The sequence below is a fragment of the Rhamphochromis sp. 'chilingali' genome (genome assembly GCF_963969265.1).
Source record: "Rhamphochromis sp. 'chilingali' genome assembly, chromosome: 5".
Lineage (NCBI taxonomy): Eukaryota > Metazoa > Chordata > Actinopteri > Cichliformes > Cichlidae > Rhamphochromis > Rhamphochromis sp. 'chilingali'.
Genome location: NC_137932.1, coordinates 41,149,274 through 41,171,772, shown reverse-complemented (window position 1 = coordinate 41,171,772; position 22,499 = coordinate 41,149,274). Strand labels below are relative to the sequence as shown.

The following is a 22,499-nucleotide window of genomic DNA, read 5'->3' as shown; positions in this document are numbered from 1 at the left end:
GCTCTTATTTCCTCTAACTCGGTATTCCTGGAAGGGCCAGTTCTCTCACTAAATGTTGTTATCCAAGCTGAATGATGTGCTAGTGGTCACGGAAATGGATCCTTCAGGGAGATTTTACTCAGAAGTACATTTTCTTGGGATCATTTTTAAAATAGACAATCTATTTCCATTATCTGTTCAACTTAGTCTCTGCATTTATCCTCTGTGTTTCCATTTCAGGTCTGACGCGCATAGTGCAGCTTGACTTGGACCTGAAGTACAGGACCAACATCAGGGACCTTTTTCAGGAGTTTCACCGGTTTCCTCCAGGAGCAGTTATAGGGATCACCAGAGAGATGCAGCCAGTATACAGGTAAGCAGTGCAGACCTACAGAGCACCTACTAGGGAAATCTGAACCTGCCAGTCGTTGGAAGCTTCAGACTGACACCAGTCTGCTGCATCTTGACATGCACATGAATAAAAGTGAGGCTCTCTGCTTTTAACTTCGGCGCTCTTGCTTTCAAGTGTTCGCTCAATACGTCAGTATAATTTCCGGCTCAGGCTAGATCAAAGGCTACCATCTGTCATGAGGAGAGACTCGACTGCTGGGCTTTGACTTTTGGCGAGAAAGCATCCTCACTTTGTTTTTAAATTGTGCCAAAGTAAAATTCAGGTGTCAGTCTGACAAAAACAAATTACACCCTCTTTCAATTCAAAGGTTTTGTATGTCTGGATGTAATAAAGAAATTCATCTGTTCCTAGCAGGTCTAAAAATGTGATAACTACAGCCTCAGATTAACAGTGGCACACAGCATATACTATATTGTGTCAGTATGTATTTAACAAAGAGCATATAAGAAGGTCATAAACGGCTAAGTGCACTTGATTAATTGAGAAGTTTTGTCAGTTTTCTGGTCTGGAGCGTTCAGGTGTGTCTTTAACACAGTGCCAGTGAGGAAAGACGTCAGCAGTGATGTTAGAGAAGCAATTGTTGCTGCTCATCAATCTGGGAAGGGTCATAAGGCCAGTTCCAAACAATTCGTCCATTATTCTACAGCGAGAATGACTATTCTCAAGTGCAAAGCATTTAACACTCCTTCCCAGGAGTGGACGTGCCAGCAAATTCACCCCGAGGTGAGACCACGATGCTCATGAAACTGCAAAAATCCCAGAGCTGCATCTCAGACTCTACAGGCCTCATTCAACATGTTAGATTAGTGTGGCTTGTTTGGATGGGTTGCAAAAGGAAAGCTTCTTCTTGCTAAAATGGGGCGACCGTGGCTCAGGGGGTTGGGAAGCACATCTGTAACTGGAAGGTCGCCGGTTTGATAGTGGCATTGCAAAGCGTTTTGGGTGCCTTGAAAAGCGCTATATAAATCCAATCCATTATTATTATTATTATTATAAAAACAACACGGCAGCACGGCATAGGTTTGCAAAGCTGCATCTAAATGGACCACAAGACATCTGGAATAATGTCGTTTGGATAGATGAGAGTGTGAGAGGTCCCGGGTTCGAATCCCGGGCCGCACGGCTGTGACAAAAACCCAGAGGTGCATAGGAATGTTCCAAACTATTTTATTATTTTTTTATTTCATGTTAAGTTGAACCTGGCTGAAATAGTGTGTTGGGACCAAAAGAGAGCAGCGCATAAACAAATGCAGGTAAACCTCAATGAACTGAAAGGGCACCGTCAAGAGGAGTGGACCAAAACTCTTCAACAATAATGTGAGACACTGATAAAGTCATACAGAAAGCAACGAGACCCCAAACTTCCTCAGTTGTCGGAGGTGGTACAGGCGCTGCCTAGCCTTTTCGGACTGGACCTGAATGTGGGCAGACCATGTCAGATCTGAGGAGATGTGGACACATATGGATACATATCAATGTCTGTTTTATATGTGTTTTGGTCACCAGTACCACTTTCGACCGATAGTGTGACATTAACATGATTTAATCCACTGGCCTGACAAAAAGTAAGGGAAAGGGAGAGAAATAGAAAGTAGAGAGAGAAGACAGGAAGCAGGAAGTTCATCTTCATCTGCTAATTCTTCTGTCAAATGAAGTATAAAGTCCCTGAAGGTGACAAGCAACCCTTGAATTGATCGGGATCGTGCATACATACGTTTGTAAGTGGTGTAAGTGTACATACCACATTTTTAATGAAATATTAATAACCAGTTGAAACGCTGTACAAATCTCAGTCGCTCTTGTTGACCCCAGATGGATTTCAGCCTTTTTGCGCCTCACATGCATGCTCACAGTTGGTGTCTCTCACAGTTGCTAAGTGAGAAGGAACATCAGAGGTCTGGTGTCCAGACTGATTCACAGGAACCTAAACGCTGTGTGTCTTTCTCAGATACAAGCACAAATGAAAAAGTTGCAATGCAGCCTGTAACAGGAAATTAAGCAGCCTTTCTGATTGTAGTTTCAGGATTTTCATGCGAAATGAAACGCTGGGATTGTGAAATATCGACATGAGGCGAAATTCCTGCAGAATCTGAAATTAATTTGAATTTGATTTATGAAACTGCATCCTTTTCAGGGTTTTGGAAAAAGACATCTCTGTTATGTGTTTGGCAGCTATGGAAGAAATTAACTTCATTTACTGGAGACAAACACAGTTTAAGGGGAAATGCTTTGAGGGGAAATGAGGCTCTCATATCTGCAGAGACTCATATTTCACCTCTGTCGTGCCAGCATCATCCTAATGCGCTTAACTTATTTGCATCGTTTCCAAGTAGTGTTGCTAGTTTATTATTTTCATATTGTCATCTGGACTTGAAACTTGAACCTCGAGCACTTGTTGCATATCTGGTATTTATTAAGGGTGTATTGGACTTTACCTCAGCTGAACCAATCAGACCGGCTACCCAGGTCTTAACTATACCTCGATTTAAAGGTTCACGTTAATAGATTTGTTTCTAGAAGCATGTTTCGCCATTCAGCAAGGCTTGGTACTAATATGTCATTTATCTTTTCTCCAACTATGAAGAAAAGACAAATTCCCCAACACTGAAATCTGAAAACTAAACCCACTGATTGACAGTCCAATGAGATACACAAGAAACAGCAGGTGAACTGAAGATAAATAACACAGTTCATAAATAATTGTTGTCACTTCACAGCGAAGATTCAGAAAACGATTTAAAAAACAAATACAAGAAAAAAATCTTTGTGGAGAAGGAAAAAGAAGCGTTTTTCACTGGGAATAAAACGATCAGTCAAACCAGCAGGGGTCCTTTTGAAAGCACCCGTATACAGAAATTCAAATGGAAATTTTTGGAGAGTTTTTACAGTGAAAAGGGCTCCACATGTGGTAACAGGCCTTTACTACGTTAGTCAAATGGTTTAGAGGTCTGGCGGACTGTCCCTAAATACTCTGTCTGATCTAAAATCTGGTTTGTTGTAAAGTTTATGAGATGATGTCAGTGTTACAAGCTGTGTTGTCAAACCTGCTGATAGAGGAATGTCCTAGATTGTGACTTTACACTTGCTCCGATTTATAAGTCAGATTTATAACTGGCTTAAAATGAGATTCTGCAAGTGGCATAACTATGAGGTCAGACTTAGAAGGCCAAGTTATGACAACTATGGTGAAAATGTTGTTTTGAGTCTCTCATGCCAGAATAATAATTGAGGATTTGGCAGGAACCACGATGAGTCACCTGTTAAGAAGTGCTCTCGTCCTGCAATTCATATTTATCTCCTGTCTCTCTCTCAGAACTGCCAGGAGTAAACAAACTGTTCATCACTCACACTCAGAATCCAGCAACACGCCAGTTTGATTCATACAGTACAAAACTCTGAGTGCCCTCGTTAGGCAGTGGAAATTTATTAAATCCTCTTGGACATGAGGATCCAGCGCTCCGATGTGGCGCTCCAGATTGAATCTCTTTCCTCCCGTCATCCTCGGCTCTGCAAACATGTTTTTAAAACACTGCCTTAAATGCTCATTATATTTTATTAACATACAAAGGCGTTAAAATAAGCAGATGTGGTAACAGATGTCTGGTCAGGTTCTCTCAGTCTTTTCAGCATTCCTTTATTGGCTTTCTTACCGTTGCATTTCTGAACTTTATGAATGAAAGGCTCATAGGTGCATCTATTCGAAACCTTGGATGAGTTTGAATCTCAGTGACCTCGACCTCAAGGTCAGAGTAAGTTTTCTGAAACTGTTGTGAATGCAATAACTTGAGAACAAACCAACATAGTAAGTGTGTCTGCTGGGAGGGTGATGGGTAGCTGCATTGCCATACTTATGAGGGGTTGCCAGTATTTAACGTACTCACTGGTGTCTGCACCCACAGAAGTGAAACTGAGCTGCACGCTAATAAATCTTAAAAATGGTTACTTTTAGTGGAACATATGAAGGAGAGAAGACTTCAGTGTATACACAGTGATAGGAAAACCTGACAAATGCATGGATACATTGACGAAATACCAGCTGTTGCATAGCCTAATGAGCAAGCAAGCCTATAATTACTTTGTTTCAGAAAGGTACAAGCTTTGTGCTAATCACTGCTGCTGCTGCTGCACTACTGCATATTACTATCAAACTGACCAATCACAGTTGTTGAGGTCTGTGTTTCTGCAAAGGGTAATTATATTTCTGTGAAGATTCACATCAAGCTCTGTACACTGATTTAGTCATTGTGTGTGTGTGTGTGTGTGTGTGTGTGTGTGTGTGTGTGTGTGTGTGTGTGTACACAGGTAAACAAGGGCCCCCGATTTTCAGGCTCTTTGTTCCTCAGCTGATTTTTTTTCCCAGTTTTCTCCAAGATAATAAAACAAACACACCAGGTCCGTTTAGACTACTTCACTGTTTTCCACTCCAGTGCAGCATCAAAACAGGACGTCACTGTGTGTGTGCTTGTGTCGATGTCTGTGTGTGTGAGATAGTGAGACTCAATGAGCCAAGTCCAGGTGGGAAGTTTCATGCAGGAGCAGCTGCTATACTGGTACAAACACGGGCAGGTGGTTTCCTGTGGGCTCTTGAAGATTGTGTGCTAATAAAACAATTAATCAAAAAGTGTTTAATTTTAGAAAGAAGCCAAATAAGGATAACAAGTCACAGGTTTGCTTTCTTTGCACTATTTTTAAACCCTTCACTAAGGTGGCTGTAGACAGGAGGTAGAGCAGGTCACCTACTGATCGGAAGGTTGGTGGTTCGGTTCCTGGCTCCTCCAGTCTGCATGTCAAGTATCCTTGGGCAAGATACTAACCCCAACTTGCTCTCCGATGCATCCATCGGAGTATGAATGTCGTTAGAAAGCACTAAGTGTAGATAAAGTGCTTGTGAGAATGGGTGTGATTTGGTGAATGAGGCATGTTGTATAGAGCGCTTTGAGTGCTCCGTGAGAGTAGAAAAGCGCTATATAAGAATCAGTCCATTTACCAATTTTTTCCAGCAATTTCTCAGGCTTTTCTTTAGACATGGCTTACACATCGTACACAGAGTGCTTGTGTATGATAAAGTACAGGAAATCTTGTCAACGTGAAGTTACAGATTAAGATTTCAAGTGCACGTGATATTGAAGGCGACAAGTGTGATATTAATATCGTCTTCTCTGCAATGCCTGTGCATTAATCTTATCACTAACCCCTAATAACTCACGCCAACCAAAGTTAAATTCCTCTGTAGCGAATGCGTTTCTACGGCCACATTTATATGTTGTTTGTAATGCTTTGTTTGCTCTCAGGATTTGATTGATGCTTGCTTGTCATGTGTGTTGGAGAAGTGCCATCAGTGGAAAAGCAGTGTTTGTGTGTGCATGCTAATCAGTAAATCTGGTGTCTCTGTTCTTCCCAGTGGTTTACCAACACTGGGAATCCCCACTAATGTCCTCCTGTGGGCCTGGACAGGCTTATTCAGCAGCAGAATACCAAGAAATCGTATATCAACTTAAGTTTTTCCACATTAAGCTCAGTGTCTGTCTCTGCACTGACATGTGACTCACTCACTCTTGCAGTTTGTGGGGGTTAAAAGCACATTCCCCGAGCTGCAATTGATTTTTCTCCTCTTTCCTTTTTAAAGGAAATTTGAAAGTGTTGACAGCGGTTAGCTTTTGCGTCACTGAAATTCTGGAGGATATTGCTGAAGCCACTGGCTGAGATCAATAGAAAATACAGAGATTCAAGTTTTTATTGTTTTTCTTTCTCTTTTTTTGTTTCGAGGATTTGTTTTTGTTCCAATTGCAGCGACAGGTCAGGACCAGTGTAATGTCAGGATGCATGATCCAAATTAAATAAGTAGCACTGACTCTGCACCCCAAAAGAAAGAAGCCTTTTATTTAATTACATTTAACCCAGACTGAGTGAACATTGGAGAAGCCTATCCGTTATCTGTTTGTCATCTCTGCATGCTGTCCTGTTAATTGGCCTCTAGCTAATGGACTTGATAATATTTAAATTTTTGAGACTTGCTATTAGCGAGGCAGAGTGCACGTCCTCTTTTCCTGTGCCGAGCAGAGAGAGGGCTCTCAGCTCACACTGCGTTTTGGTGCTAATGGACCGAGCATTATGCAGGAGAATACATCCTCCCACCAGCCACACTGAGAGCACATCCTGCCCCTGAAAAGTTCATTATTGGAAGAAATGCCCCGTGCCTCTTCCCTTGCAGCTGTCGTCGTAATGTTTTAAAACCCCGGAGACATGCTTACATAAGTGTCACAGCCACGGGCGCACACAATGAGCAGCGAGGGAATTGCTCTCTTTAAGCTTTGTGTTTTGAGGCTCCATTGTGTGATGCATCCCACATGTTTCCCCTTTTTGCTGTAAGATGATACCGAATGCTTAATATGAAATAATGACTAATGTAGCACGGACACTGAGACACTTTGTCATTGATCTTAATAAAATTAGATTTTGCATCTGGCGGTCAGCATCATCATCAAGAACAGCGAGTCTACCATGATGCCTTCATTCAGTCAACAGAATTGCCAAACGTTGTTTAACATGACGGTGTTAAATGACTTTAATCATGCTTTTTAATGACTCTATTCTAAAATTAAGCTCTTTATCATCTCTTCTATTAAAGCGTCTCTTTTGCATCCATCCTGGAATTTTAATGTGTTTTTGTGTATCCCAACTACAGACGAAAAGGGCCGGACTTTTCATTTGCACAGCCCAGACTCCCTTCTGTCGGTTAGCACATTTTTTGCAGTTATCAGAAACCAGGCTGTTTCATATTCTGAAGAAGCAGAAGCATGCATTTGGAGGGGATGGCAGCACAGACTGCCCTTGTCACCAGCTACTGCTTTTCATTCTTTCACAAGTGAGAGAGACACTTGATTTGAAAGGTTGGCAGTGAAAATTCAAGGCAGGAGAGGACGGAGGTGTGAAGAGTATGAGCCCTAATCTGAGCTAGTGAGCTTATTTGCTCACTTTGAGTGAATGTGGTGTGAGTGTGCTGGTACAAAGCCAGAGAAAGTCTTTGTGTCACAGCATGGAGAGCCATTCTCTATTATTTGCTCAGTTTTCTAACCTTCTCCAAACGTAGAGCGGAACGTTTCATTAAAGTTTAAAGGGCTTTTCTTGGGAATATGCCTTGCCAGTGCCCGGTTAGACTCCATTAACATTGCGTATCATAGATTCTAAAAGGTGCTTGGATGCTTAAAAATATTCCTCAGAGATTTTTTTTTCTCCCACGTTGACATGATTGCATCGCACAGTTGCTGCAGATTGGTTGGCTACACGTCCATGATGCGAATTTCCTGTTCCCCCACATCCCAAAGGTACCCTGCTGGACTGAGATCTGGTGACTGTAGAGGTCATTTGAGTGCAGTGAACTCACTGTCACGTTCAAGAAACCAGTTTGAGATGTTTTGTGACATGTGGCACGTTATTCTGCTGGAAGCAGCCATCAAAAGATGCGTACGCCGCCACCACCGAATCGTTAACACTACGCAGAATGGATCTATGCTTTCATGGTGTTTGCCAGCTTCTGACCCTGCTGTCTACCCTCAGTTTCTTGTTCTTCGCTGACAGCTAAGAACAGGGAAATTTTGACTAATATTAGCTTCACATAAACTCTGGAATGCATTTTTGTCCAAAAAAAGGACGGTGTCCTGTTGCCTTATTTGTCATGTCTGTAACTAGTAAGATAGAAGTCATACATTACTGGCCATCATGATGCTGAAGAAAATGCAATTTATTGTTCTTAATGTATTTTACTCAGTGCACACTTACTTACTTACTTACTTACTTACTTACTCCCTCAGAGCAGCAAAACAGAAAAGTAAATGTTCCCTGACTTCACCATGTTTACTCTGGATGCATCTCAGTGCACGTACATCGTGCAGTGCACGTAGACACAGTGAATGTCTTTAAAATGATAAATACTCCACAGGGGCCCCAAGTCCCCAGTCACTAACCACCACACTCTATAAAACTGTGAGGATAAGCTACAGCTGCCAAATATAGGTCAGCAATAATACGAAAGTGTGACTCAGAATCTCCTGCTCCCACAAGATTTGATCAAACTGCACACACACAGAGAAAGACAAATGCATACTGTGTGTGATTTTTATTTATTCTTTTTCATTTTTTTGCCGCTCACATGCATTTATTTATCCAAAAAGTCAGCAGAGCAGAAATTAAATGAGTGGTTAATTTTGTTTTCTGTTTCTGCGTTACTATTTCATCTACTGTAGCTTTCCTCCTCTGTGGCCCAAACTAAGAATAAGCTGTATCTGTGTGTACGTGTGCACAAGCAAGCAAGTAAGAGCACATTTCCATTCATCCTCGTCTTCAGTTGGCACGAAACATCTTCGCACCAGCTGTCAGTACACAGAAGGAGCATTTTGTACTTTCTTGAAGCAAACACTTCATCCCCACCCCCACTCCCTAAAAATAAAAATGGTACAAGCAGCAGCATAAAAATCCTGATCTCCCTAAATTTGATAGGGACGCCTAAACCACAGCAATAGTTTTCCTGACAAATGCATGAGGGAAAGAAACAAAAGGTCATGACTACTTATGTTTCTTCTTCAAATGAAGTCATCAGTTTATTCATCAGTCTGAAAAAAGGCAACTTTCCCTTACCTCCAACCCTTCATATTCAACCTAGTGTTTTGACTGTTACACACATTTTGCCCAAATGCACTTCGACATGCAGACCCATCCTTATTCTGGCACCTCTTCTTTTTTCCTCAGGCACACTTTCTGGCAGTACCGGAAGGAGAACCCTCAGACCAGAGTCGGGGAACCTCCTCCTGACGGCCTCCCGGGCTTCAACAGCGGTGTGATGTTGTTGGACCTAGGTGCTATGAGGTCCTCGGCTCTTTACAATAAGCTGTTGGAGCCCAGCAATGTGGCCAAACTAGCAGACCAGTATCGCTTTAGAGGCCACCTGGGTGATCAAGACTTCTTTACCATGATCGGAATGGAGCATCCTGAACTGTTTTACTCCTTGGCGTGTGGCTGGAACCGGCAGCTGTGCACCTGGTGGAGGGATCACGGATACGGAGACATATTTCAGTTGTATTATCGCTGCGATGGACCTGTCTATATCTATCATGGGAACTGTAACACCCCTATACCAGACGACTGAGGTTTACACTGGCTTGATACTACAACTGTTTTCATTTTATGGCAGTTCCCTTTTGTGACCGCAGTCAGATATCTTGCCCCCTGCTGGCCAAGGGGACCCCACCCCCCAACAAGATGTGGTGTTTGTGGAAGTTGTTTTAGCACAGGTCGCCATTATGAGTGAAAACAGCTCTGCATTACAGTCGTACAGAGTAGTGTATTAACAGGAGGTTGTTTTTTCCGGTACTACACACATGACATTATGATGTAATGTATACAGGTCCATGTGGGATTTGAGCCCGTCACTGCAGAAGGATTTTACTGCTCTTTCATGTTCCGCAAACGCATAAACTTGTTTGCTAGTTTGGATGTGACTTAGACCCCAGCCACACAGGCGTACAGACTGGTGTGTGGCAACCAGCGGTCGTGAGGGAGCTGTGAAGGAGTTGTGAGTGGTTGCTTGAAAAATAATTGCTAAAGCACGAGTCACACAGGCTGGGAACCTTTGGGAAAACTGTATTCCTCTCCTGGTTGGCAAAAACCTTGGAATTGCTTTGGCTGGTAGCATATTGGCCTGAGCTGCAGTGACAACATGAAAGGTGTGCCACACTTTTCCAGATTTTACTGCAGCTCTGCTAGTAGTTAGCGAGTGTTTGCAGACAGCATCATGTAAGTACGGGCAACTGTGGAAATCTGCGAGCAACCAAAGCAATCACTGTGAGGTTTTTGGTGCGTTTCCTTCTATGAAACAGAGCTCACACAGCAAGAGCCAGCCACTTTCAGGAGTCAGCTGCCAACTCGTTGGGGAATATATGTTTCCCTAGCAACTGCATCCAATGTGGCAGACAGCTCTTGAGCAGTGCAATAATGATGTCACATGAGAAGCATCTTTTATTTCTGTGGAGAGAAAAAATTGCAGTGTTGACGTTTGATTTAGGTTTATTGTTTATATATTTACAGTTTCAGTTTATGTGTTTAACAAACTTAAAAACAAGAGCATCAAGTACACCAAGTAGTGTACAGTATTTAACGCAGTAACTCCCAAATCACTAACTGATGTTGAAATATTAATGCAGTGAAGCAAATGCGTAGACCGAACTCGGCTCGCTTCATTCTCCGACACGTCGAGTTTTCAGTGTCCCAAGTTCAGCCTACATCACACCGTAGCAGGTGAGGGCTAATCTCTGTCAATTACTTGTATTTTTTCTTTCTTGCAACCAGAGGGATCGCTCTTCGTGGACTTTGTGGGTCAGCCACAGCTCTTTTCAAACACGTCTTTACAGGTAGAAAAGCAGAAGTGAGTGGGTGGGGGGAGACAGCAGAGAGCTGGCCACAGGGATTGGAGAGATAACGATTAACAATGACGACACTGAAGGCTGTTGTTTGTGCCCCGTGTTTGCAGTGTAGCCGAGGCCAAACAGACCCACTTCATTCAGACACGTTTCTGAAGGAGCGTTGCGGCCAAAAGCGTGACTGCGGATGCTGACCCACTTTTCAGTTTTCTTGCTGTGCTCAATGAAGTCCTGCTCAGATTCAAAGAAATGTCAACACTCGATATTAATCAGAAACTTAATGTAGCACTGAAGCACGCTGCCGAGGAGAAAACGAACCGTGGGATAAGACTATAAAAAGAATGTCTTCAGTTCTCAACACCTTATAGCTTTTTCTGTTTTACTACTAACAGAGCCAGTGGCTTTACTGGTTACATGATGATTACATTAGTTTTACTGGGATTGCCACTATCAGTGTACATCACTATGTTTCAGTGCATTACAGTGTTTAAAATGACATAAAATGGTTGATATTGATAATCTATCAGAAAGCATGTACAATTTTTTAAAGTACAGTCATGTACCAGAAAGGATGGATTATTAAAGGGAAGGATGAAACCATACGTCCCAGCTTGGTCTTATGGACCTCTGCCAACAGCTGTACTGTAAGTGTCATACAATACATCCATGTGATGGTTTGTGTGTGATCTAAAAGCCTGTATATCAGTTTCTTGTTGGTACTCTGCTAACACATACAAACCTATTTGTGTCATCATCTAAAAAAATGTTATATGTGTATCGTCTAGAGATTCACTCACACAATTTCTGATTCCAGGTTATTTTTGTTTGTTTGTTGCCAATTCTGATTTTCTTTCTAAGAACTACACCTGACAGATTATAGAAAAATTAAGTTTTCTTTAATGCACCAATTACAGTTTGGAGTTACAGGACATGTTACTGAAACAATTGAAAATAAAATGCTTTATTGATATAAACAGAACTAATGTCAGTTTCTTAGATCATTTTGCATATAAATTTACCAAATAACAGAACAGTGATCCTTTTTTATTTTTCACTCAACTCCACAACTTTCCTGTCACTGCTTTGGTCCTTTGCTCATACCGAGGCTCACACCAAGCTTGTGGCTAGCTCTGAGCTCTGGCTAGCTTTAGCCACGTTCCCTTCTTTTAATAATAATAATGGATACTTTATTGATCCCCATGGGGAAATTACTTGTTTTTCTCTGCATTTGACCCATTCACTCAGTGAAGCAGTGGGCAGCCCACTAAGCAGGCGCCCGGGGAGCAGTGTGTAGGGACGGTACCTTGCTCAGGGGTACCTCAGGGTAGCCGTTAAGTGGATTCGAACCGCCGACCTTCCGATCATGGGGCGACCACTTTACCTACTGAGCTATCCCTGCCCCAACAATGATGTGAACAATAAACAATAAATGGTGATGTGAACGCTTTCATGGTTCTCCCCCTACCTATTTGCTTTAGTGTCTTTACTCACAGTGGAGAGCCTCCACAGTAACGACATATTAACACGTGTCTGCGAGTGTGCAAGCGACTGTTTGTCTGCACTGCTGTCCATGTGCTGAATATGCATGAAACAGACGGGGTCACTGGTCAGTTGATCGGTATTGTCGAGTGCTTATTCCTGTGTTACGTGCATCCATTGCCATGTCAGTTGTTTCTGTTGTCCTTCAAACACTCAGACTTTGTATAAAGCGTTTTAGCTCGTTTGGCTAAATGACCAATGCACTTATGCAATTGTGAGGCATCCATCATCTGTCTGTCCCTGTTTGTGAGCCTCTTTGACATCTCGTTGGCTTTTAATTAGTCATTAGTTTGTGCAGATGCAGTCAAGCAGTGACAACAAAACTTAGACAAGCAACTACACCCTGGTTAATCTGACTGAGATCATGGAGAGTGTGAATAATCTGGTGTGTATGGCATTGATGTACTAACACTATACTTACCAAAGTAACAGCTGTCTGTATTTTTCACTTTAATAACCCCTCAGCAGATGATGCTAATGTCTAAAGATCAAATTTGTCTTGACGGAACCAAATGAGAAAGCTTTACATGCCCTTTTCATTTAATAAAGTCTTCCTGTGACAGCAGCAGAGTTATCAAATCTTTAAAATGTTGTTACATTGTGTGTGTTTCTCTTTCCTAAATAAAATGTCTTGCTGTTATTAAAATTCTTTGTCCTTATTGTTTGTGTGCGCGTGGGAGGTAAAGCTGCCAACACTTCAGTAAAAGAGGATGCGTTTACTTACGTAAAGTATAAAAATGCATACAGATCAACCTCGCTTATGTTATAACACCAGTCCATGTCTGTGCTCTTGTTTATCTGCTGCAAGCCAGGCCTGACCCATTTCTCTCACTCAAATTTGCCATCACACCCAGTTAAAGCTCCATAAGCAGAATATTTGCAAGAATGTAATGATGTTATCTTTATCATCAGTGACAGCCTTCATTCACTTGTCCTTGTAAACATCTGCAATCGTTTGAATGGTGTTTTCTTGTACAGCAGGGTGCAGCGTATTGTGGCCTGTTCCTGTTGTGTTAATGTGACAATCAGCGAGGAGATGACAGGCTCGTTTCTTTTCTGCTTTTCATAGAGTTTAATCATGACAGCAGAGATCGCAGCGACAAACAAAAACACACTGACGGGCAAATTCAAAACCTACATTTAATTGAGAAAAGTAGAAAAAAAATCAGCATAGCTTACTCTGAAACAATATCTGCTCTCTTTCAGTTTGCTGTAGGCAACAGGTTCAGGTACACCATTTTAGTTTTTTGCTTTTCAAGCAGCCAGATGTTTTCAGTTGTAGCTGTCCATGCTACATGCGCTAATACACCTCTGTTTCACCTTTTCTGGGATGGTAACAAGATAGATTTTCTCATTTTGATTAAAACCACAGGACCAGTTTTCCTTGACACCTGTATCCAGCTCGAGCACAAAGAAGGACGCGGTGTTTGTGGACCTTCAGTGTTTCTTATCTGTTGTTTTTATCTGCGCTTGATTTTTTTCCCTAAGCCTGCCGCTCACCTCTCGTCAGATGGGGAGCAGACAGCCGTCCCCCTTGAGCACTCATTTCGCCTTCTTCAGTCAATGTTCCACCAGCACTTGATAGGCATAATTAAAAATTCAGGCAAACGCACGTGTGTAATTAAAATTGAACACTTAAACTGCTGGCTTATGGTGACAGCTGCTGTGGTAGAAAGAGAAAAGTAATTGAAATTCAGCAGACTTTGCTGACAGTCTGTCCAATTTGAACATTCAGACCATATCGAATCAAAGATATATTGCCTTTGCTCCTTCTGAAACACATTCAGCTGACAGAAGCTCCACGTAACCCGTGTGCAAATATGTGTACGTGGAGTGTTTTCACTTTAACCTGTGTGTGATTGTTTGTGTGTATGAGAGTGTAGACAGCACAACACACCAATTGGAAAAACAAATGTAGGCCAGTACCTTCCTGAGAGCTCCTCCACCTTGTCTCTCCCTCAGCTATTTTCTCTCTAGTATCTCTCCCACCCATAGACCGGGCAGGCTGCCCACTAAAAAGTTGAATAAGCGGCCTTCATCCATCTGTACAGTTTGTTCTGCACTCATTGTTGCTTTACTCAGACTCCATAAATGTCTTTAGAACTCAATATGCACGATAAAAAAAAAATTATTTTTAGTTTTTATTCTTTTGCCTGAAACTAAAGGGAAAACACACCAGCCAGCCTGGAAGAGCATTGTATTGAAATAGATACAAAGTTGCATTATGTACATGCTGTGTATGTGTGCAATATTTAACTATTGGGGACTTTAGCACAACATTTAAAACCATCCTTGCTGCAAACTGATGAGCAAACTGACAGACCTGGGACTGCCTCACTCCATCTGCCTCTGGATAAAAACCTGATCACTCCCAGAGGGTGAGAGACGGCCACTACATCTCCTCACCTCTCAGTCTCAGCTCTGACTCCCCCACAGGGCTCTGTGAGGATCCCCCTACTCTTCACCCTCCCTACTTCCCATTGCATACTCGCCCAGTCCAGCAGCAGCATCATCAAACTTGTGGATTACACCACCGTACTGGGGCTCATCTCTGGGGTGGATGAGTAACTGTCTGGTTGGTGTAAAAGGATTACAACTTGATCCTTAACACCACCGACACCAATGAGCTGATGATTAACAGGAGGAAGGAAATTGGATTTCGGTCCATTTTCATCAGTGGGGAATGTGTGGAAAGGGTGTCAGGCTTCTGGATCTGCGATGTGCACATCAAAGGGGACCTGACCTGGAGCACAGACAGAAAGCAGGCACAGCAGAGGCTTCACTTCCTGAGGATCTCCAGGAAGAACCAACACATCTAAAAACTACTTGTGTCCTTTTACCATAGAGAGCATATTGACATACTGAAACGGTGTGTGGTTTAGCAGCTGCACAGTGGCAGAGTGGAAAATGCTGCAGATAGTCATCACCACTTCCCAGAAGACCATCAGATGCCCTCTCTCCTCTCTGCAGGAACTTTGCAGTCCCCGCTGCCTCAAAACAGCCCAGAGCATCCAACCCCAGACACCTGTTTGAACAGCTGCCCTCAGGCAAGGACAAAGAGATTTAAAAAATACTTTATCCAAAAGAAACAACTTCATTTACACTGCTCGAGCTGTGCAACTTTTTAACACAATGAATTATTTTATTGTTTCAGCTTAAATGTCTTTTATGTGTGATATAATGTGACACTTACATGTATATTTTATGGCCCTTTTTTAAAATGCATTTACTTTCAATGGGGTTGGATGAATCAGACGTTTGCACTGATTTCACTGTACATGTGAAATGACAATAAAGATGTAATTATGACACTTAACCTGTCAAATGTTCTGCTATGTCTAAAAACCAAGTTAAAATTCACTGCAAGCCAACAAGTCCAGATTATAAGACAATGTAGTGATGTTGAAAAAAGTTTTTTTTTCAATAGCATCTATCGCTTCATATTCAAAGCACAATCATGGTGAATACCTGTGTTCTAATTCATTTCACGTGTGGTTCAACAGCAGTTTGATGCACTGATGCTGTGTACGAGTGCCCACAACAGCACGTGTCTAACCTTGACATAGTCAGTCAATATGCATTAAAGTGTTTCATTCAGAGGACAGAGAAAAATAATTCAACAATTTCTAACAATAGTCAGTCCCAAGGTGAGTGTAATCAATGACAAACATTAAGTGCAGCTGTCATGCACATGAATCCTATGGCTTTATCCAATTTGTCACCAAACACAGGCTTACTATTTTACACTGAACTAAGCCTAAAAGGCTTTAATACCAGTGACCTAATTTGTCAGCTTTAAACAAAGTAACCTAGATCAGCACCAACATTAAATGTGTTCGTCTGGATATGTTTTATAAAGTTTAGGGTAGGTAGGTATTCCTGACAAACACACCAACAGTCAAATACCACCAGCTGGAAAATAAAAATATTGGGTGGAGTATCAGGAAACAGATTAAAGCTTCAGACAAGAACAATAGTGATAAAGGACAATGATCTGTATGCAAATGTTCGGGTCTTCTTTCCTGTCCTCCTTTCCCTCTCTATCCATTACTATTTTTCATCATGCTCCTATCTTGGCACCCAAGTTTTTGCATATGCATAGCAGTACACAAATTAACATGCACTCACACACGGCACCGCCATCTGTGGCTTTTGGAGATTGCCTTGTTTTCAGCCTCGCAGTGTCACAACAGCTGTAACTTCTAAACAAGAGGGAAGATTATGATGACAGCAGAGGATCATTTCATGAATCACAAGCGATGAAACATCAGTGCAAATGGCACGACCTGAAATTGGGCCACGGACTGTCAGCGCTGTTGACTGAGGCTGACTAGATTAGCCAAGCAACAGGTTTGAACTGTGCAGTTTTATAAAGTTTTATGCAGTAAGGTGATGAGCTATTATTCTATGTGACACTCACTGATGGAATAGATTTCCCAGGGGGGGGAAAGAAGGAGATAACGCCACGCAGAGACAGAGAAAGATGTGAGACAGGAGTTATTTCAAAACTTGTTAGACTGGAAATTTTAAGCATTCCTATAATGCCCTTGTTCATTTTTCCCCTTTTGTTTCATCATCCTTTATTTACCCAGGTGAAAAGTCTCATTGGGATCAAACAGATACTGGATGCAAAGCCTACACGATGTGTTGCTGTTTTTTTATATTGTGAAACATCCTGCAAAACAACTTCAAGTATACTACATTTATTGTGTTCAAAGGTTGCATGAAAATACCAGGTAGTTTTAGTGCAGGCCACACTGGTTTAATAAGTTTACAGTGATTAACTGGTGCAGAGGGACTGTGTTGTTCATGATCCGGGTTGAGTTGGGTGGTGGTGTTGCTTAGATTCACTCACTGAATTCTCACATGCACGATAGCTTGTGTAACATTAGCTTACATCACGTTGAATTCAGTTGGATAAATCCACAAACAGTGAATCCAGAGCAGCAGCAGCACACAAAATCTACTAACTTATTTTTAAGTGATTCTTTTCCCCACATAGTGCCACTAGAACTGATCTTAGGGCTGAATCTCACTAGCTGAGGACATTCGATAGAATTAGAAATTTGAAATAAAGTTTGTATTCGATTGTATTAACAATAATTCAATATTATCTTTAAATGGCAGGTTATATTTGTACAGAAATACCTGGTAGAAGACACTATTTTTATACTATGAGTATGTTTCAGAGTTCACTTTCTGCTGGAGATCTGTTCCTGTTAAAAGTGAGTTCCTTCTTCCTGCTGTCACCATTGGGCCACTTGTAGGGGATTACCTGTTTGTTGCAGTTTTCTCTCTAACGTTGTTCATTCTTTACCTCACAAAATTAAGTTCTTTGAAGTAACCGTTGAACTGAATACTGAGGAGAACAGCAAACACACACAAATATGTGTGTGTGTGTTTTTATATACACTGTATTGGCAAAAGCATTAACTGAATTCAGGTGTTCCAATCACTTCCAAGGCTGCAGGTGTATAAAATCAAGCACCCAGTCATGTGTAGAGTGGGTTGCTCTCGGGAGCTCAGTGAATTCCATTGTGGTACTGTGACATGATATCAAGTGGATTGTGCCAAGTGTAAAGTTTGGTGAAGGGGGGATTATGGTGTGGAGTTGAGTTTCAGGTGCTGGGCTCAGCCCCTTAATTCCAGTGAAAGGAACTCTTAATGCTTCAGCATACCAAGACACTTTGGATGATTTCATGTTCCCAACTTTGTGGGAACAGTTTTAGGATGGCCTCTTCCTGCTCCAACATGACTGCACACCAGCACACAAAGCAAGGTCCATAAAGACATAGATGAGCAAGTCTGGTGTAGAAGAACTTGACAGGCCTGCACAGAGTTCTGATTTCAACCTGACAGAAAACCTTTGGGATGAATTTGAGTGGAGGTTATAAGCCAGTGTCTGAAGAATGGTCCAAAATTCCCATAAACACTCCTAAACCTTGTGGAAAGCCTTCCCAGAAGAGTTGAAGCTGTTGGGCCAACATCATATTAAACCAAGTTCATATGCATGTGAAGGCAGACATGCAAACTTTGGCAATATATACTTATATAATAATAAAGTTTCTTTACTTTTCTTAGATATTTATGTTGAGTTTCATGTGAATGATTGAGTGGGAATGGGACTGATTCATTGGAGAGGTGCGTCACCAACCACGGGGAATATGGCATCTCACAATGGGCAGACAGTGGGATACTTCAACCGGCTGTCTCAAGAGCTACACCTAGACACATTACAGCCATTAATACACGAGATATGGAATTACAATGCCTTCTGGAAGGATACAAACTGTGAACACTGGCCGGGAGGCTGACCCATATAATATATGACTCTGTCTAGCTGAAATTAGGTCTCTGTGTCGCCCTACTTCTCCACAGGGAGACGTGTCCACACTGACTTCTAATCTTGTATTTAACTGCAGAATCTGATTTACAGTCTGAGGTGACTCACGACTCTATCATGTTGAGATAACTGAACTTATCTTCAATGCACTGGATTCACTTAATGTCCAGTTTCTTGAACTAACTCAACAGACTGTTGGAATATTTTCTTATAAAGTCATCCTTTTTAAGCATTTCTGTCCAAACAAAAAGTTATTAGACACGAAGTGCAGCAGCACTACATTAAACCAGGTATGATTCTTTCATGGAAATGACTACGTGGGTTCAGGAACACTCCAGAAATCACTGTGTATGAACACAGGTCATCAGGTCATCCACAAATGCAAGTTAAAATGCATGAATGAAAAGTAGGGGGCATCATCCAGGAACACTTTCAAAGTGTGCTCGGTCGAATCAAAAATGTAATTCTTTTTGGAAAACATGGACAGTTCATCATCTGGACTAAAGAGCAGAGGGACCATCTAGCTTGTTATCATCACACAGTTCAAAAGCCTCCTCTATCTTTGCTGGTATGGGAGTGCATTAGAGCTCCAGATGATTTCACCCAGAAAAACTGCATCGGAGATCACCTGCTGCTTAAAAAAACATTTGATTTATGATTCTGAAGTGCTGGCTAAATGCAGAATTTCCACAGACACAACCAGTTATTTATGTTAGCACCGTGAATGCATCGCACAGATGAAAATAGAGGGTCTATAGGAACCTTGGTGTATCATTATTTTCTTATTACTCTATGCCAGTGGAAAAGAATGACAGGCCGCAGCACACACACTAACTTTTGATGGTAATATTTATAATTTTACCCATCAGACTTAATTACTCATTGCTGAAGGTGACAGACGCTGTTCTGGTGCATTTTAATCTATGCTGCATAGCTGTTTGTACAGACAGTCAGAGCTGTTTGACTGAAAAGGCATCAAAAGGTAAACTTGACCAATAAAGGATGGTACTGGGCAAGTTCCTTGAAAATGGTAAATATATTAATTTTGTAGTTACTCATTTACATGGTCGCCTAAGAAGACCTTTCAAAAGATCTCTGGTTTGGTCCCAGCAGGAGACACAAATCCCTTTGGAGTTGTGTCAGGAATGGCATCCAGCATAAAAAAATCTCCCAAAATCAAACACGCAGCGCAACCTGCTGTGGTAACCCCTTGTGAATAAGGGAACAGCCAAAAGTAGTTTTCTTTCTTTAGGAATTACTCACAGTTACTCACCTAACAAGGGAAAGATCTTTGGTTTTACTTCAAGAGGAGATCAAATCCCTTGGGGGTTGCATCAGCAAATGTGAAATCTGCCTCGGAGTGCTTTGAAATCGCACGGAGTGAGCTGCTGCAGTAACACCTTGTGAATATGTAGCACACATCTTGCGATTAACACACAAAACATAAAACAAGATACTATGATGGGCAGATCAGCAGTTTGCAATTAGTTTATGTGACTAAATGTCCAATTTTAAACCCTCATACGTCTCATTATAAAATGTAATTTCATTACACTAATAAAATAATGTGTTACTGCCTGACACTGATAATGAAGAATACAGTAAAGTCCTGTCCACACACATTCAGGCTTCGGCGTCAGTGGCTCATTCATTGTGGCTGGTTACATTTAATTACATGCAGTACAGCATGGCCAGTATCACTAATGCTAATAACACACTCAGTGCCTTTACCACCCCACCCTTCAGCTTCTGTGCTGGGCTCTCACGTGCCTGATTTAACTAAGATTTAATGTTCCTAAGTGTGGTCATTTGTTTCTCAGGTTAACTGATTTCTCAGTCATGTTGAGATTCATCACAAGCTTTTTTTTCTTTTAAATCACTTAAACTGGGCTTAACATTTGCTACTGCCCTCACCTCCGTGAACTGCAGTGATTCTAGCTGTTGCAAGGTGTGGCTGCCTGATTCACTGTACTGTCAGAAAAAGCTTGTTTAAAATTAAAAATTATATTCTAATTGTATTGTTGGGAAAATAAACGAAATTCATGTTTTTATACCCAAATTTGAGTCGGCACACTAAACTTCTCTGGTGATAAAATAATATTAAACCACTAAAACAATTTTTTTCTGTTTGAGAATCCAAGTAAAAATAGTAACTTGGCATCAAAAATAAGAATAATGTATTTTACTATTTTTTCAGCAAAACAGTAAATTTATAAATTCACAGAAACGTAATATGATATCATTATATTTTGATTCAGTTCAATTCAATTTTATTTATATGGTGCCATTCGTCACCTTACAATGTGCCACATTTCCTACAGTAATAGAGAGAAAACCCCTGCAGCCCCTGTGAGCAAACACTTGGCGACAGTAGGAAAAAAACTCCCTTTTAACAGGAAGAAACCTGCAGCAGATCCAGGCTCTGTTAATGTTTTGTGTTTTTTGGTTCTTTGATTTTGTTTTTTTCATTATGTTCTAGTTTTCTTTGTCTAAAGGGTTTAAGGTATGTCATAAGTTTAGGTTCTCTAACTGGTTTATGTTCGGTTGTTTAATCCTTGCCGTTAATAATTATGTTTACCTCCCTCAGTGTCTAGCCTTGTCTTGTGTTTTGTGAATCTTCTCTCTGTTTTATTCCTCCCGTCCTTAGTGTTAAGCTTGCGCGTCTTGAGTTCAGGCTGTGTGTTTCCTGGTTCCTGTCTTATTTTGATAGTCCCAGTCCTGTGTGCAGTGTGTCTGGTTTTGTTTCTCTTGTCTCTTTGCCTCTGATTTGTCCCAGCTGTGTTTCCCTTCTGTCTCCCATTCCCTGATTGCTCCCTCTGTGTATTTAAGCCCTGTGTTTTTCTTGGTCTGTGTCATGATCTCCCTCATTTCTCACTGTCTGCCTGCTTAGTTTGTTTGTATTTTTAGTTTAGCCAGTTTTCTGTTTTGCCATCCAGCAATGAAACTGTGTTTGAGTTCACCGTCTCACCTCCATGAATCTGCATTTTTGGGTCCACCATTCCTGCCTGCACACAGTACTTGACAGGGAGGGGCAGTCATCTGCTGCTACTGGTTGTGGGGAAGAAGACAGGACACAGGAAGCATTTCAGCATTAACAATCGTGATTAAAGTGCTTGTAGATACTGGTGGATTTTAGTGCTGTCAGCGTTAATCTCGTTATAAAGAGATTAAAATGACATTAACATTAGCACATTAACGCAGCAAATCTCTGTTAACGTTAACGGGTTGACGCCATCCAATACCACGCATGGGGCGATCCGCGTTAACTTGCTAACAGAGATTTGCCGCGTTAATGCAGTTATGGCGTTAACCCTCTCAGGCTCAAATTAAGTTTTTGTTGCTAATGCACAAAAGAATACCTGCAGTGGTACTTCTGAGTAAAAAAATCTCATAAAATATGTATGTGGGGTAATCAGGTTGTTAGCTTTTACTTGTTGCAAATCTGCAACGCCTGCCTTGAGAGGGTTAACGTCATTTTAACGAGATTAACTCAGACAGCACTCGTGGATTTACTGTTAAAAAATACATAAAACTTAGTTTATTAATGATCATTTCTCTTAATTTATGACTGCCATATCAGAAGTGTTGCACTGGGTGGTGATCTAATTTGTTAAGCACTGTACTTTAGTATACTGTCATTTTTTAAGAAACGATCAACTGGAGAACGTGAGAGATTTGTGGTGATTAAAAAACATTTTCTCAGAAGACCCATTTCTTCTGTTTGTTCTGTCGTCATGATTACTCTGACTAAACAGAAAATGAATCTCCCATTAGTTTTACGATTCAAAACGTAATTACTTTAATTGTAAAAATT

At 41.3% G+C, this 22,499-nt stretch overlaps 1 protein-coding gene across 1 annotated transcript in view; it reads left to right on the top strand.

Moving 5' to 3' along the window:
- Positions 1-12,976, top strand: part of xxylt1 (xyloside xylosyltransferase 1) — a 28,434-nt gene extending 15,458 nt beyond the window's left edge. The window contains exons 4-5 of the mRNA XM_080882235.1: positions 220-352; positions 9,137-12,976. Coding sequence (XP_080738361.1) covers positions 220-352; positions 9,137-9,533 — 530 coding nt within the window. The 3' untranslated portion in view covers positions 9,534-12,976. The remainder of the gene's footprint in view (positions 1-219; positions 353-9,136) is intronic.
- The last annotated feature ends 9,523 nt before the right edge of the window (positions 12,977-22,499 follow it).